This window comes from Equus caballus, chromosome 31, assembly GCF_041296265.1.
Source record: "Equus caballus isolate H_3958 breed thoroughbred chromosome 31, TB-T2T, whole genome shotgun sequence".
Classification (NCBI taxonomy): domain Eukaryota; kingdom Metazoa; phylum Chordata; class Mammalia; order Perissodactyla; family Equidae; genus Equus; species Equus caballus.
The window spans coordinates 3,194,925-3,220,719 of NC_091714.1; the positions used below are offsets into that span (position 1 = coordinate 3,194,925).

Consider the following 25,795-nt stretch of genomic DNA (forward strand, 5'->3'; position numbering starts at 1 on the left):
GGGGCGTGTCCGCCGGCCAGGCGCGGATCGGTCGCCCTGGGGCGCGTTCGAGCCGGGGGCGTGCCCCGGGGCAGGGGCGTGCCCGGGCCGGGGGCGTGGCGTCGGGCGCCGCAGCCCTGAAACGCACCGCGCCTGCGGAGGGCGGGGTCGGCGCAGGCTGGGACTCAGCTGCACCTGGAAGGCCCGGGTAAGGCGGCGGGTCCCCTGGTGCTCTGGTTGTCGGCGGGGCTGGGGGCTGGGGTCCGGGGCTCCCACGGGACGGCGGGCTCGGGCCTGTGCGCGCACACCCGCCGCGCCCCGCCGCCCGACCAGGTGCAGAGACGGGCTTCAGGAAATCCGTCGGTTTCCAGGGAGATGCAGGGCCTGGCGCTGGCCGTTCTGTGCCCCGCGTCCTCGGAGAGCTGAGCGTTGTGCGCTTTCGTCTTCTCTCTTGCAGAAGTCGGCGCGATGAGGCCTCGGGCACCGCGGGGCGTCCTCCCGGGCGCGCTCGGCCTGGCGCTCTGCTGCCTGTGCGGCGCGCTGGGACCCTGGAGGAGGTGAGGCCCACCCCGCTCTGCGCGCGGCCCCGTGCGCCCTGGGGTCTCTGCCTGCCGCCGGGGCGCGGGGGCGCGCGGGCGGGAACTGCAGGGCGGAGGCGGGTGCCCGGTGGACCGAGCGTGTCCGTGCTCTGAGATTCTCCCCCGGCTCGTGGACGCGCACTGTGTTTGGGGTCGAGTGGCACTGGTGCAGTGGTGGTGGTTCCTCTTTTGAAGTTTCTTCTTCTGGCCCTTCCTCTCCCTCCCCCTTTTCCATCCTTTCTGTCGCAGCTGACGAATTAGGGGTGAACAGGCTGTGTTATAGAGGACTCTCATTTTACTTTTGTAGAAGACACCAAAATTTGAGTACCAAATTTTAATTTTTCTCTTTTATTTTATTTGGGTAATGATCGCGTTCATAGAAGGATTTCATACTTATATAGCACGTGTGGGAAGAAGTGAGTTTTACTTCTTTTTTTTTTTTTGCTGAGGAAGATTTGTCCTGAGCTAACATCTGTGCCAGTCTTCCTCTATTTTGTATGTGGGTTGCTGAGGAGTGATGTAGGTCCCGGCTGGGAAGTAACTCGGGCAGCCAAATGGAAGGGTGCCAAACTTAATCACTAGGCCACTGGCCGGCCCCTGGTTTTGCATTTTAATTAAGCTCCATTGCTGTTTTATCATATACTTTAGAAAGTGACATTATTTTTCAGTTTTCCCAGAAAGTGTTTCCTGAAAAAGAGCTACATTCATTCGTTAATTAGTTTTTGCCATCACGTTAAGAGCATATCACGGGAGAGGTATAGTGTGGGGTACTGGCTGAAGACCAGCCGCTAGTTCACATTCAGGTGTGAGACCTTGGAGCTCTCTGTGCTGTAATTGGCTTGTCTGTGAAGTGGAAATAATATTGACCCCTGCCTCCTCAAGGTGACGCAGGGAGAAATCAGTGAATGGACAGAAGGTGCTTAGAACCACACCTGGCCAATAGTAATCAATAAATGTCGGCTTGAGACCATAGGCTGTAATATGTGGCCACTCCCTTCTCTTGTAATTCATGCAGCTGGTGTAGTTGGACGGCCGCCCTGAGCAAGGCCTGGTTTGGGGAACCCAAAGTCGATCGAGGCCCATGAGGTCTTTGCAGGTCAACGGGCATTTTCCCAAGTACTGGCTGGGCTGAGAACTTTGTGATTCTCTTCTCTTCCTCTGCGTAGGGGGCCTTTCGCTTTACAGCACCTTCAGCTTCTCCATTGCTTTCGGGGGTTTCTCTATACTCACATCACTCTTTGGCCTGGATTGTAGGTCGAGAATCCTCATAGTTTTATTGTAAACAGTACACTGATGGTCAAGTCCTGCTGGCCGTTGCTTCACCTTCCAGCCTCAGGTTCCACCTACGTAAAGGAAGGTTTTTGCGCCCAGGGGAAGCTTCTAAAAAGCTTCTAAAACCAGCTGTAATTTTCACACTGCTCTCCATCTCTCTTTCCTTTTATCCCGGGCGCTTGCATCATTAGTTCAGACTTAAAACTCTGTTTTCATAACATTGTGAATCCTATACTTATTCAGCAGGTCTCACTTATCTGCAAAAGCTAACGTGTAAGAACTTAATTCTGCTGTACGCTTGAACCTTCCCTTCTAAAATTTATCCCGAATTAAGTGTCTGCTTGAATTATGTTCCCCTGTTGCTGGTGATGTTTTCTGTCTATAGAGTGAGTATTTTCGCAAGCTGCCCTTTTCGCCCCAGTCTCTTTGCACGCTAAGCCTTGCACACGTGGTTGGGGGCTTCCTGCTGAGAGTTCTGAGTGTGAACACAGCGCTACAATCCCTGATGTGACGGTCTGAGGGTCGGGTGAGTTTCACACGTGCAGGTAACACGGTGCGCGTGCCGCGTTCTGGACGGCGCCCCCGGGCGTCTGAAGGAGCACCTGTCATCAAACGTCACTAGCTCTGCAGAGAACACATGAAGCTTCACAGTGAGCAGGGCGGTGACCACATAGCCTGAGCTAGTCCAGATCATGTTTTGTTGCCAAATGAACTACAGGACAATTCAGTTTTCAGGGCCTGATGGGTTTCACAAGTGCAGCTAAGGGATAAGGGTCTGTGGCTGAACTGGGTGAACATCCTCAGGACGAAGGCGTTTGCTGGCTTCTTCCCTCCCTCCAGGTCTCTACTGCCCGTCAGTGAGGCCTTTGCTTACTGTCTTCCTCTGCTTAGAATTATAATCTGTAATTTCAACTCCCCTCCCCACCCCTGCATGCCTGTCCCCTTTCTTAGGGACATTCTTTATGACTTTTCGCTACATGACACCATCTGTGCTTTCTTACTCACCATGGCCATTGTCTCCCTCACTGGCGTGTGTGCTTCTGGAGGATGGGGACTCATTCCCTCCCTCCCAGCAGCATCCCTGTCCCACCGTAGTGCCTGGCCTGCAACAGGCACTCAGTGCTTCTTGAATGAATGATGGCGTGAATGGATGGACAGGTGAATTTTTCTGTAACTTTACAAAAGTTCTTGAAAAACAAGTTCCTTTGGTTTTCAACAGTGGCGACCACGGATGGAAAAAACTCATTATGGTTCACCACTGGCCTACAACAGTGTGCAAGGTGAGTTTCTCTGCCTCGACTGGCCCCTTTGGTCCAGTGAAACCTGGTGAAGTGTTGGCTTATGTGCCTGTTTCTGCCCCGAGTACCTCTGGCTGACAGAGCCTTCCAGCCTCTCCCTGCCCTGTGAGGTGCTGGTGGCTGGAGCTGCTCCAGCATCGCTGTGCCTTCGAGGCACGACACTGGTCCTCCAGGAGGGCCGTGCGCCAGGTTCCTCGGGTTCGTGACACAGGACCACAAACTGGGTGGCTCAGAGCATCACAAATTCATTCTCTCTCAGTTCTGGAGGCTGGAAGTCTGAAGCCAAGATGTCGGCAGGGTTGGTCCCTTCTGGAAATTTGGAAGGAGAAAGTGTTCCATGTCTCTTCTGAGCTTCTAGTGTTGCCTGCAATCCTTGGCGTGGCTTGTCTTGTAGACACAGCACTCCAGTCTCCGCTGTGTCTTTGCACGGTGGTCCCCATTCTGTGTCTCTCTGTTTCTTATAAGAACCCCAGTGATTGGATGTGGGCCCACCCCGGTCCAGTCTGGCCTTGCCTTCACTTGATGCCTCTGCAAAGACCCTATTCCAGATAAGGTCACATTCAGAGGTCCCGAGGTGAGACTTCAGCATGTATTTTTGGGGGACACAATTCAGCTCATCATAGGCCCCAACGTGTCTCCTCTCTTGTTATTGGAAATCTTATTAAAACGTCTCCTGTGAGAGGAAGGGAGCTCACGGCCATTCCCTGCTTGCCTTGCTGTGCTCAGTACCTTCGGCCCCCTTCTCCCCTTTGAGTTTGTCTCTGTGGCTCTGTCTCGCCCTGTGTCCCTTGAGCGTGTCATTTACTGAAGTTCTCGTGCGAGCCGAGCTGTCAGCTGGAGGGGGCCTCGCCTTAGCCTGTCCCCCACAAACCCCGTTTCCGCTCTTCCATCCTGTGGGCGGTTTGTAGAGCTGACCCTAGCACAAGTTGCACAGTTGTTTGAAGGCATTTCCTCATATTCATCATCTAAAAGCTGAGCTATGCCTAATTTTATTGACAGTGTTTCTGAAACTTTGCCTGGAGAATTCTAAATTTTGATGCCTTTCTTTTATCCCTGCGAGATGGAAGTCACCCATAATTGCTGTCTCGTTTGGGCATCTCCTGCCGTGTTAGGAGCACTCAGGCTTTTGTTTCTGCCTCCGGCATTTGGTGACGATGACATTCTTTTCCATTTCCTCGCTGGTTTATCCTTCTGTTGACAAATGAAAATGAAATTTCACTTGTACCCTCGCCAAATCATGCTCTTGATCCGGAAACTCATTTCTAACCGTGCATCTCTTGTGATATTAGACTGCTCACTCTGTTTTTGCTTTTCCAAACTTCATGTGTACTGTCTCTCCCCCCAGTGCCAGTTCTTTGCTCTGGGGGAGAGAGTGGAACACAGCTGCCCGGGACCAGCTGTCAGTGTCGTTGGAGATCCAGTTCTCTCCCTTGCACTCAGGGGTTGCGGGAGCCATTGGGTCATTGGGGAAGGACCTGTGCCTACAGAGCTCATATCTTGGGTAATGCCAGAGACAATGCCTTCAGGGCGTGGGACAAGGTCGACTGGTGGGGGAGGCATTTATATGATGAAATGTGAGTGTGTTCCTGGGCCTTGGCTATAAATATGCATGGAAGTGCATTTCTGCCTTGAGGCTTTAGAAAAGAGATATATTTTTTTAAAAAAACAGCTATACTAGCAAAATGGCATTATTGGGGAATTAACTTCAAACCAGGATAGCCGTGATGAGGGTTCTGTTAGTCTGGTCCAGGTGTCAGCCTGGGCAGCAGGGCACCTCTGGGCTCCTTCCCCACGAGTGATGGGGACGTTACAGGTGCGGGGACAAGGCCACTGGCTGCACTAGTCCTCAGTGCTTAGCAGAGCCCCTCAGGCTCACGCCGGGGGCTGATGATGAAAGCAAGCTGCACCTTGGCCTCAGTCCCCCTGCCCCCACCATACAGGCTCGTCCTCCGAGACCCTGGATGTAGAGGTGGCAAAGACCCATCCTTGGGTCCTGGCATTGCTCTTCACCAGCCAGGCACCCCTGGGAAGTGAGCCCCCTGCTTTGGACTGTGGTTTCCTTGGGGGTGAATCTGGGGTGTGGGTGGCAGTGAGGTTATGCCCCTCACTCTGATCCCATGCTTGTCCTCTGCTGTCTGCCATTCTGTGGGTCCCTTTCAGCCCCCTCAGACCCTCCCTAATTTCCAGACCAGCCACAAAAAGACGCTGCCTCCCCTGAAAGGCAATTCAGAGAGGAAAGGCTTGAAAACATGAGCAGACGCCTCTCCTGTTCCTCCTGGACCCGACATCTATTTTTTATTTGCTTTTTCACTGTTGGGGCATGGGCACGAGTTCTGTCTCATCCGGCCTCATCGTGGAGATCTATTCTGGATGGTTGTTTGTTTTGGAAAAACTCTGTTTTAGCTAAGCCATTTGGAGGTCCCCAAAGGGTGTTACACTGGGATTTTTATCTCCATGGGTTGATCTTTATTATTAAGGATATGCTCTTATCCTTACCCTGGAATTTTTTTAATTTTTATTATTTTTTTTGTTGAGGAAGATTAGCCCTGAGCTAACATCCGCCACCAATCTTCCTCTTTTTGCTGAAGAAGACTGGCCCTGAGCTAACATCTGTGCCCATCTTCCTCTACTTTATTTGTGGGATGCCTGCCACAGTGTGGCCTGACAAGCAGTGCATAGGTCCGTGCTCGGGATCGAACCGGTGAACCCCAGGCCACCAACGCAGACTGTGCAAACTTAACCGCTGTGCCACCGGACCAGCTCCCCTTACCCTGGCATTTTTGTTGGCTCCAAATTCTCAGTACTTATTATTTCACTAGTGTGTCTGGTCCTGGTGCCTGAGCAAACTTGAGTTTAGCAGAGTATTATCAGCCTTTTGTTCTCAAATATTGACTTTTGATTATCTGACAAGAAAATTCTGGGCAAATGTGAATGATTCCATCCGCTTGACTTCATTGGAGAGCACATAAAAACAGCAAAAATGAGTTTTTAATTCTGTTATCTAAATTGTTGGAGGATTGTTCCACTCATTTCAGACGCAACATCCTGCCCCCTTGTAGTTTCCTCGTGCGTGTGTTGCTGCAATGAACTTTTTGTAAATTATCATGGAATTTATTTTGTGTTCATGCTGCACGACATCTCGTTGATGTTTGTCTCAAGGAAGGAAGGTTGCAAAATGTATTTAAATAAACAGTGAACCAATTGCCTGTGTTTTTTCTCCGCAGGAAATTGAAAATGCCTGCAGTGACCCTCCGGATTACTGGACGATACATGGATTATGGCAAGCGCTTAATGCAATTAAACCTTAAACACTCAAGGGAAGCTGGCTAATGAGAAACTCTAGTTTGGTGTGATCCTAATATTTATACTTCCGGTTTTTGTTAGGAGGTTATTTAATAGTGCAGATCCTTGTTTAGAAATATCTTTAGTCTTTCTAACATGACCCCGATTCTGTTGTCATTAGTTCTGTTTTGAGTAACGGTCCAGTTTAAATATGTATTTAGGGATTTTGGGTACATTTTAGGATCACTAAATTTTAATTTTCTCATTCCTCTCTTGGGGCAATAAGCAAATGTATAAAAATAAATAAATGTGTGTATATTACATACATATTGTAGGTATCTATGTTATACACACAGCACAGATACTGAAATTCGTTTTTCTGATTTTGCCTGCATTTTGTGTCCTTTTTTTCTTTTGCTCTTTGTGTGTATGTTTGTGGCGTTCAACTGTTCATGTCCCTTTCCCCATCAGAGGGATCCGTCTTGTCCCGCTGCTCCCATAAGAGGAGGTGTCATTCTGGCTTTTGCTGGCACACGCATGTTCCTCAGGCACAGGGGTTCCTAGGAAGCCAATTACGCTGGGGCCTGGGGACCGGCCTCTAGTCCCACCTTTGCCCCAGGCTTCTCGGGGACCTCACCACTTTTGTCTCTGGGACCTTGGCTTTCTCGGGTTTTACCGCTGTCCTCTGCTGCTGCATTTCCGAGCTGGGGTGCCAGTGCACAGCGCTGCTTTCGTCCCCGTGGGGGAATTGCTCTGGTTTCAGGTGGCTGGGCCAGCCTTTGACCCTGGAGACATGACTGGGGTGTAGAAGGTAGATTTGGTGACCTCGTGAACTAAGCTGCTTCTGAAGACTGAGGACTGACATGCCCAGAGTTAGATGTGTGAGGACAGACTGACGGTACAGACCAGGGGAGGGTGAACGGGCTTGGTATTTAAAAAACTCATACCAGCTGATCTGAAGGGGTTACTTTCCCAGCACGTCGTGCGTGTGGTCTCATTAACTCTCATCGCCATGGAGAGATGGAAACTTGCCGTTCTAGAGTGGAGATCTGCAGAGGGCAGATAACTTAGAGCCCCGGCTGGGAAACCCCCGTCAGACCTGGCTCCAGAGCTCCCCATACTGCGTTCTTTGTTTTGCTTCCTCTTCCAGAAAGTCAGCCTGTTTGTATTATGCCTGAACTATTTGTTTTTGTGTGTGTGAGGAAGATTGGCCCTGAGCTAACATCTGTGTCAGTCTTCCTCTATTTTATGTGGGATGCTCCCACAGCGTGGCTTGATGAGTGGTGTGTAGGTCCGTGCCCGGGATCCGAACCTGCAAAACCTGGGCGCTAAAGCAGAGTGTGCGAACTTAACCACTACGCCACCGAGCTGGCCCCTGCCTGCATGTTTTGAACACAACCCTTCCCGCTTTGAAAGAAACCCAAACTGTGACTGCTTGTACCTGAGCATCCTTTATTAAACAATTCCCGTGGCGTAAGGAATTCCCGGTTAGAATTTCTCTTCCTTTTGTCCTCTGCTGACCTTAGCAGAAGTGTTTTCTTGTGTCATTTGGAACCCATGCCAACCAAGACTAATTTCTCTTTATTTTTTTTTTTATTTTAATTTCAAGGCCTGATAAAAGTGAAGAATGTAACCGGTCGTGGCACTTTAATTTAGAAGAGATCAAGGTATTAACTTTTCATTCCACTCCCACTGCAGAGTCTGGCCCTAGACTCACGCTTGTCTTCACGGGTGTCTCCTCCAAGTCAGGTTGTAAAGCGAGCAGGTCAGGAATGTGCTCACCAGGATGGAATTCCTGGGGCGTTTTTTTAGTGTTTATTGATATCTAAGATAGTCTCACAAATTAAATATGACCACACCTTTCTCCTCCTCTGCGCTGAGCCCAAACCGTGTAAGTGAACCGTGTAAGTGAAGTCAGTCTGAGCCGAGCCGACCCGGCTCTCTCCTGCCAGCCCCGTCAGTGCCCTGTGAGTCCTGTGGGCTGGGCACAGGTTAGGTGTGTCTAGACAGCGCGGGCTTGGAGAAGAGGCCCGTGGTGGCCGTGCTGTCCTTTCCGGTGAGGCTGGGTTAGGTTTCTAAGGAGGGCCCGTGAGCAGGGGAAAGTGAAGGGTTTTTCCGGGACGAAGGCTCACATTACAGAATGACTCATGGCCCTGGAATTTATGAGAGTCTTGGCAGAAGGGATCTTTGGAGGCGCTCCTCCCTCATGTTCACACGCCCACATGTGCGTGCACACACACACACACACACACAAACACACATGCAGGCTCACCTTTCCTCGGGGTGCCGACAGCCCCTGTGTGTAACCAGTCCTTCGTCAGGGTAACTAGGACCTGGATTCACAGGGCTGGTGTGCGAGGTCGCCCTGGCCTCCTGGAAACGTGGGGCAGAATCAGGATTTGCTAGAGTTATGGGTCCTCCCCGGTAATCTACGGCCCCCAGAAGGACAAGGTGGTTAGTTCCAAACCCATCTCAGGTTCTAGTCCAAATGGAATTATTTCCTCCCTCCTCCTTCCTGTGAGGATGTTCAGGGGTGTGAGCCGGGAGTCCTGGGAGGCTGGGGACCCTCTGTAAGAATTATTAGTACACCCCGAAGTCTGGTGACATCTCTTGTTCCTCAGACCTACTTTCCTCTTCCTGGACTCGCTTCAGCTTCCCCTAATACCACGGGGACATTCCTGGTTAGAATCTTGTGATCCTAAAGGGGAACTAGAGATTAACTTATTCAGTGATGAGGTACTGAGCGCCTACAGTGTGCCAGGCACTGTGCCGGGGGGCTGGAGGCATGTGGGAGCAGAAGCACAAGTGGTCTCCGGCCCACATTGCTTATTTGGGGAGATAGGTGCTAATGAAGTCATCATCCACATACAGAATTACAAACTGGGTGCCTGGAGAGAAAAGTACTTAGAGCTTAGCACAGTGGACCTGAGCTAGGCTCCTCCGTAGAGGTGATATTTGAGCTGGAATCTGACTTGACTAGGTGAAGGGCGAGGAAGGCTGCAGAAGCAGCATGTGCAAAGGCCCTGGGGTAGAAAGTACAGAGACTTTGAGAAGCTGGGAGGAAGCCAGTGTCTCTGGGGTGTGAGCCATGAGCCTAGATAGTGTTCAGAGCCAGCTCATACAGAACCTTGTGTCCTGGTTAAGAATTGTTTCTTTGACTTAAGATCCAATGGGAAGTCATTGGAAGCATTCAAGCTGGAGAGTGAAGTAACCCAATGTGTCTTTTGTAATGGTCATCCTGCTGCCATGTTGGTGGTGAGAGTCATGTGGGGAGACGAGTGAGGAGGCTCCTGCAGGGTCCCACAAGGCGGCAAAGAGCTTGAATAAATGGAGGCCATGGAATTGCAGAGGGGAGAGGATATCCTGGAAGTAGGATGCACAGGCTCAAGGATTGACTGGCTTGGAGAGGAAGCATCAGGCAGGACCCGGGGCTTGTTGACGAGGTGGGCGTCAGTCTCCTTCCCTGGTGTGGGGGACACTGGCGGGGGCCCGGGCTTTGGCGGAGGTATGATGGAGAGTCAGCTGTGGCCACGTGGAGTTTGAATTACCCTGGAATGTCCAGGCAGGTTCAGTGTGTCAGAACAGAGGTCTGGGCTGGAGGTGAACTTGGGGCGTAGACGGCACACAGAGGGTAAACTGAGGCCGGCAGCATGCATGTGGGTGGAGTGGAGAAGGCGGGAGCAAGCCTCGAGGAGCCCCAGTGTTGACACGAGCGGGAGAGACAGGGCGTCTGAAGAAGGCATCTGAGGAGAAGGAGGACCAGAGGGGAGGTCCAGGAAGGAGCGCCAAATGGGCCCCAGAAAGGCAGGCGGCCACTGCCCTGGGGGTGGGTCCCTTAGAGGTGCAGGGAGGGAGGGGACCGTAAACCACTGTGTTCAGACCGTGCTGCTCTCCTTGTTTTTAGCACAGTGTCCAGTTTAGCTTTGATCCCAAACAAAAGCAGCCTGTTGGTCACCCTCCATTGTCACCCTGCCTCGTCCCCCAAGGGCTGGTGGGGGCTGAAGCCGGACTGTGGCAGGTGGAGGATAGGTGGACGTGGAGACAGCGAGGTGGACAGCTTCCTGAGAGAAGGGCAGCCATGGGAAGATGAAGACAGGGCTGTCTGGGTGGGGAGGGGGAGGGGAGTTAAGTTGTTTAATTACCGATGGCTTGATGGGGAGGATCCGTAACAAGGGCAGTGGGGGCGAGTATGAGGAAGAGAGGTCATCCTGCATCCCGTTGCACACCTTTTTTTTTTTTTTTTTTTTTTTGCTGAGGAAGATTGTTGCTGAGCTAACATCTGTGCCAGTCTTCCTCTACTTATGTGGGATGCCACCACAGCATGGCTTAAGGGGCAGTGATAGGTCCGTGCCCGGGATCTGAACCTGCGAACCCCAGGCCGCCAAAGCAGAGCATGCAAACTTAACGACTACACCACCAGGCTGGCCTCTGTACACCTGCTTGACACAACCTTTTTTTGGCCACATGGGTGTGCAGAAACTCAAAAGTAAACCCGAAGTCCGTTCCGTTTAGGGAGAGTCTGCAGCGTATGGAAGGGCTCAGAGTGCCCACCCAGACCCGCTCATCTCGAGCAAGAACTTGTGTGTTTGTTGTTTGTTTTAATTAGTAGACGTGATTTTTCAGTTTTAGAAACCCAAAACAGGAAAGTGAAATGGAGAGTACAGAGTTCCCATACACTCCCTGCCCTTCCCGGTGGCCCCGTTACAAACGTCTTGCATCAGTGTGATACATTTGTTACAAGTGATGAGTGAGTATCCGATACTTATTACCAGTTAAAGGTCACAGTTTACATTACGTTCCCAAAAGCCATAGTATTATGGATTTTGACAAATGTATCATATCATTGTATCCACTGTGATGGCATCCCACAGAGCATTTCACTGCCCTAAAAACCCTCTGTGCTCCCCCATCCCTCCCTTCCAACCCCTGGCAACCCTGACCTTTTTACTGTCTCCATAGCTTTACCCTTTCCTGAAGGTCATATAATGAGGATACAATATGTAGCCTTTTCACATTGGCTTCTTTCGCTTAGTAATATGCATTTAAGTTTCCTCCGTGTTTTTTCATAGCTTGATAGTTCTTTTTTTATTTTGTTAGCCCTGAATAACACTCCCTTGTCTGGATAGACCGCAGTTTATTTATCCACTCACCTGTGAAAGCTTGTATTTTCAAATGCAGTTTTATCATTACTCAAATTCTCCTTTTAGATGTGTCTTAAGAAGTACTTCGTGCAGAACGAGCACAGAATCATTTTACTCTCCTGAGCGTTATTAACAGAGCTCAGTTCTTTCCATGTATTTGTTTATGCAATTTACCTGCTAGGTTTTGAGCTGTTGGGTCCTACATAGATTTTTTTTTTTCAATCATACACAGGACCTTTTGCCAGACATGAAGATATACTGGCCTGATGTCACCCATCCACCGAATCACAGCCACTTCTGGTGAGTCTGAGTTCTAACGGCCATCGCGGGTCTCGACCCACAAGTGTGAGAGCTCCCTGGATGTGTTCTCAGACGAACTGTGGGAAGACAGGGAACAGATGGTATGCCATTTTTGGTGCCTTTGGGTAAAAGGCATAAATGGCCTTTTCTGGATAAAAAAATGAGGGCAAATGGAATTCACTTTACAAACCTCTTTTTAATCTGTTATTTCATTTGTTACTTCCTTTTAAAAATTTCCTCTACTGAGGTTTAACCAAACCAGATACTTGCCTATCTAAGAGGCCATCCCTCCAAATCAGACAGGAGGGACTATTTCTCAAAGAAATTGTGCTGTCTTGAAATACATCAGGGAAAAAGCAGATATAGTTAAGAAAAGAATTATCCCTTCATAGGAGAGATTAGGGAAGAGAGAAAGTGGGATTTTCACTCGAGGCCCCATCCATAGTCTGTTCCAGTGAAGCATCTGTAAGTTTAGCAGGAAATGCTGTTTAAGCCAAAACGGCTTTTAAAGTCACTTCTTTTACAGAAGACAAGATGAATATTCCTTTTATTTACATTATATTAACCCAAAATAATTCTTTATTTTCTCCATGTCATTCCGATATGGCGATTTATAATTTACATTACAACTAATCTGATTGTGTCCAAAATGATTAACTTAGCTTGGAAGTATTTTTGTGTAGAATTTTTAGGAAAAGAAGTTTAGAGAAAAGCTTTTTTAAACATAATGGAAAGAAGGTGATGCATCTTCCTGGTTCACGAGCGGTCAGTTTGCAGTTTCGTTCTTGGGTGTGTGACGGGGCGGTGGCCTTAGAATTCACAAAGCCTGGATCTGTAGGTAGAAATCATTCCATCGATGGAGAAGAGAGCCACTCAATGAAAACCGGGGAAATGCATGGTTCAGGCATCCAGGCTTATTCTGCACAGCCTGTATCGTATAGCTAATGGCCTTAGTGAGTTGAAATGGGGGCAAACAATGAAACCTTTCTATAGCACTTCACAGTATGCTTCGGAATAATGAATCTATGGCAACTAAGGATGCAAAACATAATTGTTCTAGTTGTTACAATGTTCCATGATGAGTCAATCAAATTGTTGCCAAGTGGCTTAGAAACAAATCAACAAACACACTTAAGCCTTCTGTGCGTTGGGGCCTTGAACATTTAATCAGAATAGTGTGGGCAGAGTTGAATTTCTTTTTGGGCTCTAGTAAAGGCAAGATGATTTACTTTTCTGGGTTGGACAGTTAAGGTACACACTTGAAAACTTTGGTTCTAAGTGGAAAAGGTAAACTACGCATGTTTTTCAGTATGTCTAGTTTCTAAAGCGCCTCAGTACGGAAGGGCAGACACGGGGACTGCCGATGTGGCACTGTCATCTCTGTCTCCCTAGTTAGTGGCCTTGGGCCACTGGTGCCCAGATTGCCTGTTTTGTGAGAGTTTCTAAGGTGCCCACAGAGGCGCCCCCAGCCTCTCCACCTCGGCTTTGTCATCAGAGCGGGAGGCTTCTGTCAGAAAACTTTTCTCTTTAAACCCAAATATGAATCCCGTAAGCAGAGTAGGGAGTCTTGGCAGTACTTGGTGCTCAAAGGATACCCCAAGATTAAATCTGTTAATAACTAAAACCACTACGTACACAGCCGTGTGCAAAGTAGGACTTTGGTTTGGTTTTTTTTGATTCTTGTAAGAAAAAGAACAGATTTGGGTCATGCCCAGTGTGGGGATGCAGCCTCGCTGTGGAGGTGTCCCTGGGCCTCAGCTGTCCCTGGGGAGCAGGCCAGGCAGTCACGGGAGGGTGACCCCGACACCTGCTCGTGTGCCCTGGTCCCTCCGTTTCTAGTAAAACAGGAATCATGATTCCAGGACCTACTGCACAGAGGAATCGGAGGGGTAATGAGCTGGAACACGCAGAACACTTTACATGACCCCAAATACTTCCTAGGTCATAATAAATATTCAACGAATGTCGACTGTCGTTTATTTCTGGAGCAAGCTTAACTCAATGGATGTTAGGGATCTGGATATTGAAAGTATTGATATGAACGTAGTTCAAGACATTTAATCACACATCATGTGGAATTGGACATTTTTCATTTAACACAAAACTGTCATGATTCCTGTTTTACAAGAAACGGAGGCACCTATAATTCAAGTTCCATTTTCAATTAGTCCGAAAGAGCCTCCTGTTTCTACTCTATAGAATGCAGAAAGTTATCAAATACTTCGCTCGGGGAACTATTCCAGAAGAAGAAAGTTAGTTGTTCGCCCATTTTTACCCTTCCTCAGAGTTTCCGCGGATCTGAGAGTCTCATGACTCATGGCCACCGCTGTTGCCTGGACCTGGCGCCCTGGAAAGAATTAACCTGAGTTAGGGCACATTTCGATTATATTTTTGAGAGATGGCAGATGAGTGCTTTATGATGGTGCATGAATGTTATTTAGTGAAACTTCGTGAATTAATCACGGGTCAAGCTGAGGAAACCTGACACCCGTTGTTTTCTGTGCTAACAGGCAGTAGCATCTGAATTGACAGGTCCTCGGTCAGTCGGAAGGTGGGTGTCAGTTACCTTTAGCATCCATGGGACGGCAGCGAGGCACACCCTGAACGGCCCTGAACATGGAGTCGAGAGCCGGGTTCAGGTGCGGGCTCTGGGATTGCCTGGCTGGGTGGCCTCCCACAGGGGGCCTCGCTAGCCCCTCGGAGGCTCAGTTTCCCCATTTCTAATCTAGCAACAGTACTCTTGCCTTGCAGAGTTGTGAGAACCAAATGAAGAATGTGGAAACATTTTGTAAAACTTTAATTTGCAATAAAATGTAGAGAATTTTTCTCTTGGGGCCAGCCCGTGGTGCAGCGGTTGAGTTCGCACGTTCCACTTTGGCGGCCCTGGGTTCGCCAGTTCAGATCCCAGGTGCGGACATGGCACTGCTTGGCATACCATGCTGTGGCCGGCGTCCCACGTATAAAGTAGAGGAAGATGGGCATGGATGTTAGCTCAGGGCCAGTCTTCCTCAGCAAAAAGAGGAGGATTGGCAGCAGATGTTAGCTCAGGGCTAATCTTTCTCAATAGCAGTATTTCTTTTGAATACAAATTGCCATTTGTTGGCAGACGTGGTGGGGCTCTGTTGTATTCCAGGCGTCTGTGTGGATGGACCTAGATGCTATCATAACGCTGTGATAATGTGCAGAGGCTGTCACAGGGAAGGGCCCCAGGTGTTCTCAGGAACAATAATTCTGCCTTTTCTTTGCTGGTTGCTTAGAAATGGCTGTGTGGCCTCTCTGTGAAACTCCCCGGCTGTCAAGCATGAGCCCGGCTGAACCCCCAGCGCTATGTGACTTTGTGGGTGCTTGAACGATGGCGTGTTCCTCGTTCTCAGCTTTGATGGGTTGTTAATCGTAGAAGTGAACTGGAATTGCTTAGCAGTGGAAACCTGAAGAGAAGATCAGAGGGCTCTTTGAAGATTGTCCTGTGCCCAGGGGGCCTTGTTTCTGAGCGTGGGGGACTCAAATGATTGCTGTGTTGCAAATAAGGAATTTCATCCTTCTGACTTTGTATAAGAAACAGCGCACGTCCCGCTCATGAAGCTGCTGCACTGGGAAAGAACCTGTGCGCGTCTTTTTACTGTGAATAGGTTTTGTTACTTTTTAACTAGAGATTTTTTTAAAAAACCTTCTTGCAGGAAGCATGAGTGGGAGAAGCATGGGACCTGTGCAGCCCAGTTGGACGTCCTCAATTCCCAGAAGAAATACTTCGGCAAAAGTCTGGATCTGTATAAGGAGCTGTCCCTGAACAGGTAGGGCACCCCTCTTGGTCCGGCCACTCCTCACGGGCGGTTTGTGTGTGTTGCAGCCTCGCCGTCTGCACCTCGACTCTCGAGTTTGACGGTCCCAACCCCAGGGAATCAGCATAGAGCCACACTGCCTGGGGCAGCAGCCCCTGCCTCGTGCACTGTGGACCCTGGTGAACCAGCAGTGGGATTGTTCCTAAGAATACTTGCGTCCCCTGCAGAGCCTTCCCAAATCTCTGTGGGTGATGACCATGCAGAGTGGACGCGAAGACTCAGGCCCCCTCTCTGGACACGGACACATGAGTAAACTGCGTTATCAGGGCAGCTTCTCTAAAGTCTGAATATCGGGAGTCTCTGGATCTTTGTTGCAGTGGTCCTGGGACAAGCAGGAGGAGGTGGTGGACAAAGACCCCTGAACCCTAGAAATTACCCAGACCCATGTCATCCCGCCGCTGCCCACCCCTCGCCTCCGCTCTGGAGACCGGGGGGACAGGTCACTGCTTGTGAACCGCCAAACTCATAAAAACCAATGGAGGGGCCTGCTGAGGACCGGGGCCCCACCTGCTCAGGGCCTGGCCCACCACCAGGGGAGCAGGGGCAAGGCCGGCCTTCCACTGTCTGGATGTTTCTGGTGTGCCAAGTGTGTGAGGAATTCTCACTCTCCTTCATCTGAGGGTCATAATAAACCAGTGAACTAGTATTAAAAACCGTGACAGATCGTACAGCTTGCGTTAGTCAGAGCCAGCCAGAAGACTATCGAGAAGCTTTGCTAATCCATGGTGTTTAAGCTGCATGGATCTAATCTGCTTACAAGATGAACAGGCCTCCCTCGGTTCTCTACACGCGGGCTCCCCTCCCTCAGTGTACAGACGCGTCCACAGGCCACGTGTCGCCCTCCCACACAGATGCCCTCCCGTTTCACTGTGATCAGAAGCAACCAGGGGGCCGGCCCCGTACCCGAGTGGTTAAGTTCACGCGCCCCACTTTGGCAGCGTGGGGTTCGCCGGTTCAGATCCTGGGCATGGACATGACACCACTCATCAAGCCATGCTGAGGAGACATCCCACATGCCCCAACTAGAAGGACCCACAACTAGGATGTACAACTATGTACTGGGGCTTTGGGGGAGAAGAAAAAAAAAAGAGGAAGATTGGCAGCAGATGTTAGCTCAGGGCCAATCTTCCTCATGAAAAAACAAAAACATACTTTAAAAAAAAAAACAAAACCGGATCTAATTGGGCCACTTCTTTGCTCAAAACCCCACTCAGAAAAGGGGCTTTAGTCATCTTAAAAAAAAAACAAAAGGGGCTGGCCTGGTGGCACAGTGATTAAGTGCGCACGTTCCACTTCAGAGGCCCGGGGTTCGCCCATTTGGATCCCAGGTGCGGATATTGCACTGCTTGACAAGCCATGCTATGGTAGGCGTCCCACATATAAAGTAGAGGAAGATGGGCATGGATGTTAGCTCAGGGCCAGTCTTTCTCAGCAAGAAGAGGAGGATTGGCAGCAGATGTTAGCTCAGGGCTAATCTTCCTCAAAAAAAAAAAGAAAAGAAAAAAAGGAAAAAGCAGTCCAACAGCTGGGATTAGATGGGGTGGGTCACATGCCAGAACAGGAGGGGCGAGCACCTTTGGGGACCAAGATTACGTGAAGAACACCCTGCAAATAAGGGTTACAGTCATCGGCTCACAGAGGTCATGCTTTCAAGTGTGCCTTTAACCCCACTTCTGACACTAACCAGTTGTCCAGTTTGGGTACCCGCCTCTTTGGGTCTTATTTCCCAGCTGTAGGATGAAGGGAGGGGTTTCCCTCAGCCTCTGAAGTCTCTTCTGGAAATCTGCAGAACTGGGCACCTACGCCAAGGAGGAGACGTGAACAGCAGCGTGTTCCGCATCCTGTGTGACGTGATTATCTGCAGGTTTTCTTGCAGTAAGAGCAAGGCCTTTGGAAACATTTCCTCAACCAAAAAATGTAGATAAGACCCACTTCAAAAATCCTCAAGAGAATTAACTGAGAGAATGGCTGTAGCACAGCTCCTGGGGCCAGGAGCGGTGCCGTGGAAGAGAAGCAAGACTGGCGGGACAGCATCCACGTGGGAGCCTTCGGAAGACAGGAAAGATGCCCTCTATTTCCAGATAAGACCTCACGGTGCTGAAGCTGCCACAAGCTATGAGTGTTGTGAGGTCGGGCTAACTCGACAGCCCAGCTTTTGTTGAATCAAACAGGAAAAGGAGCATAAATGATGCTGTTGGCACTTTTTAAATAAAATATCTAAACAATTCATCCCTTTCTCCCACAACTGCTTATTAAGTACCTCCTGTTTACACTTTTTGAATCTCAGTAGCTTTATGTATATACACACGTGCAAAGTCATCGCATCCCACCATTGCTGGAGTCTCAGCTGGCCCTTGTGATCGATGGGCACTGATTCTCTTAGTGGTCCAGGCTGGTAAATGTTTACCGAGCCTGCGGGTGAGAGCACTGCTGGCAATAGGATGTTTGTTAGAAACTCTGTAGAACGATTATAGAGCGATTACCTTCTTTCCCGTTTTCCCCAAGGAAAATCTAAAATCTTAGGACTCACCAAATTGAACTTAAGAAGTCAAAACTTGAAATCCCTTGTATTTTTTCTCCGTATTGTAAACCATTACTGCAGGTTCTCTTTTTCCTTAAGCCTGTCCAATGAGCATAAACTAGCAGGCTGTTACTCACTTTATGATATGAAGGTGGCAAATCCCCCCAAAAAATGCAGACCATCTTGAACCAAAGTTCTCGGATTACCCACAGATGTGGGGATTAATGCCAAACTCATCTTAACTCAGTAGAAAATGGTGTAGACTCTGTTCTGGGCCAGATGTCAAGTCTCCCCACAGGTGTCTCTCCCTCCCTCCCTCTCTCTCTGCCTAATTTCCTTGATGACCTAACTCAGGAGGGCCCTAAAGCAGCCCTGCCCCATAGAAACAGAACACAAGCCACATGCGTGATTTTAAATTTTCTAGTAGCCTCATTAAAAAGAGCAAAAAGAGACAGACTAGTTACCTAATATATTTTGTGCAATCCAATGTATCCAAAATCTTATTGTTGTAAAAAATTATGGAGAAATTTTGCGTTTGGAGGGCCCAGAGCGAGCCTTTGAAATCTGGCCTTCCTCCTGCGCTGACGGCACAAGGGCAGGCGACGGGCAAGTTTATCTCTAGGGTTTTGGGGACCTTGCCCGCTGCCACCTCCTGCGTGGTCCAGGAGCATCAGCAAAGATCCGGACACTCCTGACGTTGGGTGTTCATAACGCAATACGCCTTTGTCAGAAATGGGGGCTGGAGGAGGCTCGTCCTGCTCGGAGCCGTGTTTTCCTCCGGCCAACTCACATCTGATGATGTCAGGGCCCCCAGAGGTGGCCTGAGTCTGCGCGTTCCCTCTGATGGGTTGTAACCCGGATAATTCAGAGAGCTGTGATGGGGGCTACAGGGCATATTTTTGGAATTATCAATCTGAGAAATTTCATATCGTATTCCATAATTTAATAAGTAAGGTCATCACATGGTACTTTGATTAGGATTCATTATTGTTGGTTAAAACCATGCGCTGTAGGTGTCGAATGTATTTAAAGATTTGACCAAGTGCAGTTTCTTAGGATAAGGCTAGAATCCAAAATCCATTGCTGACTATCTTTTAGGATAGACGTGGCATACACGTGGCATTGTGTGTGCCAACTCCGGCTGGTAGTGGCCGTCTGGACACGTTGAGAAGGCTCCAGATGCTGGAAGGAGAACGTGGGTCAGCACTGTGCGCTGAGGGTGAGGGGAGGTCGGGACGGCCTCCGTGCCACTTATTGGCTGTCTTTGTTAACTGCTTGATTGCCCAAAATAATAGAAAATAAGCACTGTCCTTTAAGAGCATCTTGATTTTTACTGTGAAATATGATGTTCTAGAACAAGAAAGGAAAATGGACCTTCATTATACAGCTAATTTTTTTCCCTTTAAATTTCAGTATGCTCCAAAAATTGGGGATAAAACCGTCTATCAATTACTACCAGGTGAGTGTTGCTTTCAGCCTCTTGTCAGATGTGTGTGTGCTGAGGACACCCAGCAGCATCAGTGTCACTTCACCCGTGAGCCACAGTTGGGTTCTAAAAGACCCAAACCAGCCACGCTCCTACTTGGCTATGTTTCTAAATAGATTTATTTAAGTTTTGTTTCCCTGTGCATATTGAGTATAAACTGAAGGCCACTTAAACCAATGACTTTGAAGCCCAGAGTCATGGTCCTTGTGGAGAAGTGTGTTCCAGGCTTGGACAGGGAAGGTGGAATATGCAGTTTGAAAAGTATATTCAGTTTTATAATATTTTGTTTGAGGAAGAAACATACAATTTGTTTGTTTTTGTTTTCATGATCAAAGTATAGAAATTTAGGCACGACCAGATCTTTCTGGCTGGTAAGCATATGTAAAAGGTCATTGTGTTCAAGCCACACCCACTCGTGTCACTGGTGGTTGTCCCACAGAGAGAGTGCGTGACCCCCCGAGAGCTGAAAGTATTTATCTTTGGCCCTTTACAGAGTAAGTTTGCTGGCTCTCACTTTAGAGAAACGTATCGAACTCTTTGAGAGAGTTTTTATATTTATTATAGGTATGGATTGAAAAAAGGTTTGAAGTCACTGATCTTAGCAGTTCCGAGGTTCCGGTCTCGTGGCTGGACACTGAACTGCTATTTCGGTCTCTCGTCAGTCTGTAGGATCAATGGCTCTCCCGTTTTTGCTCTCTGTGATGGGTATGCTGTGGCTCTGCGGCCGGTTTCCAGCTGATCCGTTTTCTTCCTGCCTGGAGAGCAGGGAGGGAGGGAGCAGTGACCTTGGTGAGGGGGTCAGTTCACCATCTTCCAGGAACCCGAGAGAAAGTGTGTTTGCAGGGCCCCTCCGGTCCTCGTCTGGTTTCCTGGTAGGGAAATGTATTTCACATTTTTGCCCAGAACTTGTTCAGAGAACTGGTTTCATTTATAATAAAGGCAATGATGAGCACCAATGTTCTCTGAGCTCCTTCTCTGTGCTGGGGGCCCTTGTTAGGGATCTGAATAGCATGACGCCTTGCTCAGACGGAGGTCCCCACCTATGCAAGTGGGTTTGATTGACTGTCTGGAGATTTCCTGCTTTTGCATCCAGCATCCAGGTGCTGGGTGTAGACAGAAGCGGGCAGAGAGGAGAACGGAAACCGTGTGGAGCAATGGGGGTGCCATTATGGTCTGGTCGGTGGAGGCTGAGGGGGCAACATCCCCAGCGGGGGCTTCTTTCTGGAGCATCTTCGAGTCCTGCGTGTGAGCCCGGCAGCGCTCAGGGAAGCGATTACACTGTTGTCAGCTGTGTGAGAGCGTAGACCAGCGTGTCAGGTCTGAATAGAACAGAACTGTTAAGTTGACTCTGTTGAAGTTTCATTTCTAATGCACTATTTAATTTCAGATTTCAGATATTAAAGATGCCCTCGCCAGTGTCTACGGAGTCATACCGAAAGTCCAGTGTCTTCCGCCAAGACAGGTCAGATGTGCTATGTTGTGTCGGTCTTTCTGTCTTTATCGGGAAGACAAATTCAACTCTGCCAACAGCTTTTTTCTCGCCAGGAGTTCCCAGGGTCGGAGTTGTGTGTGGGTGTGCATGTGTGTATGCATGCGTGGGTGTGCATACAGCACGTGTTGTGTGTGCGCAGGCCTGTGCGCATGTATTGAAATAACAGACTGCTCTTTGACATCAAGCTACGATGGGGTTTCTTTTCTTGACACTTAACCCTAACGAGAAGGTGCCTATTCTGGAAGGGAGGGTGGAGAAGGGAGCAGAAGGGAGTGTGGGTGTGTTCCTATCATTAAACATTTCTAAATTAGAAAATTTCTAAGTGTTTACAGTGTTAGTAATTTTAGTTGTAGTTGTCTGTCCACTTTATAGGTGAATTATAGTTTCTTTCATCAGCTGCGATACTGTGATTTATAAGAAATACATATTTGGTCATTCGGGTGACCAAAATATGTTTTTCATATATATTTGGTCTTTGTCTTCAGTTCCTTTCTTGCAGCTCCCAAAGCATCCTGAATTTCCCAAGTGTTGAGCGACAGAGGTGTCTTTTGTTATGTAAATGAGGTGACTTTTTGGGGCTGGTTGAAGTCAACCATGTGATGGAGGGTTGGAACTTCCAGTCTCACCCCTGACCTCTGGAGCAGGCAGAGGGCTGGAGGTTGAGTTCAATCACCAATGGCCAATGAGTTAATCAGTCGTGTCTTTGTAATGAAGCCTCTATAAAAACCCAAAAGGATGGGGTTCAGAGAGCGTCCGGGTTGGTGAACACGTGGATGTTTGGGGAGAGTGTCATGCTCAGAGAACATGGAAGCTCCGTGCCCTGTCCCCATACCTTGCCCTGCACATCTCTTCCATCTGGCCATTCCTGAGTTGCATCCTTTATAATAAAGGATAAGGGTGATGTAGTGAGTAAAATGTTTCTCTGAGTCCTGTGAGCTGCTCTAGCAAATCCATCTAACAGGGGCAAGAGGTCGTGGGAACCTCTGATCTACAGCCAGTCGGTCAAAAGTGCAGGTGGCAACCTGGGCTTGCCGTTGGCATCTGAAGTGGGGTGGGGGACAGTCTCATAGGACCGAACCCTCAACCTGTGGAATCTGATGCTGGCTCCAGGTAGACAGTGTCAGAATCGAGTTGAATTCAGGACACCCAGCTGGTGTCTGAGAATTGCTTGCTGGTGTGGGGAAGCCTAGACACACACACACACACACACACACACACACACACGTTGGAATAGAGTCCAGGAACCCTTTTATGAGCTGATAAAGACTTAAATTTGTTTAGCAATTCTGTTGACCTATTTATCTGCAAAAGCCATTTCTTCCCCTGATACTGTGATACATGTGCTATGTGCACACCTGTGCCAAGGCTGGACCCCCGGCACACCTGTGTCTGCATGTATCTGTGTGAGTGTGTAAATTTATAAGACGGAAACACCTCCCTTCACACATGGCTGCCAGGCTGGCGCAGGGAGGCATCTGGGTGTTGACTTGGAGCCTCCAGCCTCAGCCTGAGCCCACTGCCCACAGCCGGTCACTTCGGGCCCCTGGCCCCAGTTCAGCATTAGAGGAGGGGCTTGTTCTGGAGCCTGGAATCCTAGGTCTGGAGACGCTTCTTTTATTTTCTTCAAATTCTAAACCTTGATGATCCTAGATGATCCTTGATGATCCATGATGATAATTCAAGATCTGAGTTCTAGAACGTCTCTCGTTTTACATTTTAGGGTGAGGAGGTGCAAACCATCGGACAGATAGAGCTGTGCCTCACCAAGGACCTGCAGCTGCGAAACTGTACGGAGCACGGGGAGCCGCGGTCCCGCAGGTGGGGGGACGCCTGGCCGGCCAGGGCCACCGCCGAGGGCCCAGGGCTGGAGGTCTGTGAGGACGGCCCCGCCTTTTACCCCCCACCCAAAGAGACCAATCACTGATGCGTGAATTTTGGAAATATTCTGTGTTTTGAAAAGCAAGTGAAATCCACACACCACTGCTTTTTAAGAAGCATCTTTCAAGTGAAATCTCACCCCTTTTGGGGGCAGCTTCCTTTAATGTAAGCCTGTCAGTTTTGCTTTTCACTTTGTGTCTGTGAGTTGATTTTTGTGGCACATGTAAAGGGGGATGAGCATCGGGTGCATTGAAAGGAAGAAAAGCTCCCACGCCCGAGTAGCTGCTTTGTAGTTGGAATAAAGCGCACGGTTTTCCCTTTTTTCTCCTTTATTAAGCTCTTTGGCATCTTAGACCAGGCAGGTGCCCTTGGGGTTTCAGCAAGCAGTACAGATTCAGGAAGTTCTGGCCTGCGTCCCCCTCAGAGCGGCTGCTGTCTTGGCCTGGGGGTCGCGCTGGGAGCTGATCTCACGGGGAGCCAGGCCAACGTGGGGACGGTGGCAGGCATCTCCACCTCCCACCTCAGGGTTGATGGTTCTTGTTCCACGAGGGCCCCAGAACACGTTCACCTGCCAGCATCTCCCTCGGTGGCCTGGCGTGGGCATAGGTGTGTCCCCTGCAGGCCCCGGTGCTGGTGGCAGGCGAGATGCTCTGAGAAAGGGCTGTGAGTATCTTCTCTCTTCCTGCCAGAGGAAATCTGGGTGCATTTACTCAGTGCCTGGCAGCTGCCCCGGCTGGTCCGTGGGAGCTCTGCGTGCAAATTAAAACCTGCACATCGGTTTAGATCAGGTCTCAATTCCTTTCTATGGGAAGGTAGCTCGGGACCTGGGAAAGATTCAGGCCATCAATAAATCAGTACTTAGAAATACTGTGATTAAATGCAGCCCCTGGAGCCATGTTCCACCCTCAGATCCGCGCTCTCTTTCCTTGTGACGACAGACAACATGGTTTCTCTTGCCAGTGGTGGGAGAGCGCCAGGCTCAGGTGGGCGGCTGCAGCCTTACCTGCTGTCTGGGACTTGGTTTATAAAATGAGGTTTACATTTTCACATTTCACCTAATAGTTTGTGAAATGACTTCCCGTGCTTTATTAAAACTACTTTACCATTATTTCTTCCTGGTCTCTGCCCTGTTTTAATGTTTCTAGCTGTGTGGGTTAAAATGTGACCCATCTACGTGTCTTAATCAGGTTGATAGTGTCCTATTTGTTTTATTTAACAAACACTTAAAAACAGAACTTTCTATTTGCCAGGGATGGGTTGAGCACTTTAAAAGATTAGCTTACTTTAATCCTAAGAACAGCCATATTTTCAAAGTAATCCTATCTTTAAAAAAAAAAAGAAAAGAAATTGGATGACTGTGAAAGGTGAGACTTCGAGGAATGAAGTTTCCTTTTTCAGTTTTTAGGATAATTGTTAGTGATGGGCTCCAGGTGGGCCACCCCAGAATGGGCCTCTTTGGTGTGTGGAAGATTTCAAGCTGAAGACAGTCAAGCCCTAGTAGACTCAGGGAGGAGCTTGTTACGTCTCCCTTAACTGTCTAAAAGAACTTAGATGGGAGCCTGGACCAGGAAGAAATCTTTTATCAGAGAGAACTTTTTACATCTGAGAGACTTCTATGCACGGCATGGCAAGCATTTGTTTACCTAACATTTTCGCCTCCCATTGCCCCATGAATTGTCTTCCTTCCTTTGAAGACCCAGACCCCTACCCCCTTTTCCTTAGCTCAGGAGGGGCATATAAGCCTCAATTGCCTGACATGATGCCTCAGATCTTTGGGGTTCCCGTACATGCAAAATTAAATTTGTTTTTTCCCCTCCTGTTAATCTGTCTTATGTCAATTTAATTATCAGGCCAGACAAAGAACCTAGAAAGGAAGAAGGGAAAAGGTTTCCTCCCGACATTAGCTAACGAGTAGGTATGACTGACTCCAATAGCATAAAGATGAAAGAAAAATGCTGAATTTCTCATCAGAGGAAATCCTAATTTTGCTTTCCTGCAGGGTGACTCTCTAAGCCTTTTTGTGTGTTCCTGGGGCTGCCATAACAAATCACCACAAAGGGTGCTTAAAACAGCAGAAATTTGTTCTCTCACCATTCTGGAGTTCCTGCAGTCAGATCAAGGTGTGGGCAGGGCCGCGGCTCCCTCTGAAGGCTCCAGGGGAGAGTCCTTCATTGTCCCTTGCAGCTTCTGGAGATCCTCAGCTTGTAGATGCATCGCTCTGTCTATGCAGATAACCTATAACCATGCTACAGATGAGGAAAACAAGGTGACCTTAACTTGAGCCGAGCTTGATGACTATAATTGGGGACCAATAGCCGCTCTACAGATAAGAGAGAGAAGGTGAACTTTCCCAGAGCCGAGCCGAGGATTATAACCTGGGAAGACAGTTTCCACAAAGGAAGAAAGCATTCCAGAGAAGCATGGTTTTCAATACAGTTTTATACCTTTTTAGAACAAAGAACATACATTAAACACGCCCAGGATAAAATTCATCAGTTTCAAAGAGGGGTTCAATAGCAGATTAGCACGTCAACATGACCCTGAGGTCCAGGAAAGGATCTTACCTTCAGGAGCACTAACGGGCATTACCGATCCTGGTGAGCTACTGGTGGCCGTAGGAGGGGAAGTCTGCATTCTTATCTTCAAAGAGTGCATTCTTGTACTTTGAGATAACGTTTAAAGCACTCTCTAATGGCTAAAGCAGCTGTACAGTGTATGTTTGATAAGCC

At 48.9% G+C, this 25,795-nt stretch overlaps 1 protein-coding gene across 1 annotated transcript; it reads left to right on the forward strand.

Annotated features, from left to right (window-relative positions):
* On the forward strand, window positions 1-24,174 carry RNASET2 (ribonuclease T2). Its single transcript, XM_070256396.1, has 10 exons — window positions 1-187; window positions 437-536; window positions 3,049-3,109; window positions 6,352-6,407; window positions 8,019-8,076; window positions 11,783-11,850; window positions 15,528-15,641; window positions 19,624-19,669; window positions 21,084-21,158; window positions 22,909-24,174. The coding sequence occupies exons 2-10, from the start codon at window positions 448-450 to the stop codon at window positions 23,110-23,112; spliced, it is 771 nt and encodes a 256-aa protein (XP_070112497.1). The 5' UTR covers window positions 1-187; window positions 437-447; the 3' UTR covers window positions 23,113-24,174.
* The last annotated feature ends 1,621 nt before the right edge of the window (window positions 24,175-25,795 follow it).

Bases quoted from the DNA above. Each gene is read 5' to 3' on its own strand.
- RNASET2 (XM_070256396.1), top strand. From the start codon at position 448: ATGAGGCCTCGGGCACCGCGGGGCGTCCTCCCGGGCGCGCTCGGCCTG. The intron at 537-3,048 runs GTGAGGCCCACC...GGTTTTCAACAG, and splicing joins GCGCTGGGACCCTGGAGGAG to TGGCGACCACGGATGGAAAA. The intron at 8,077-11,782 runs GTATTAACTTTT...AATCATACACAG, and splicing joins TTAATTTAGAAGAGATCAAG to GACCTTTTGCCAGACATGAA.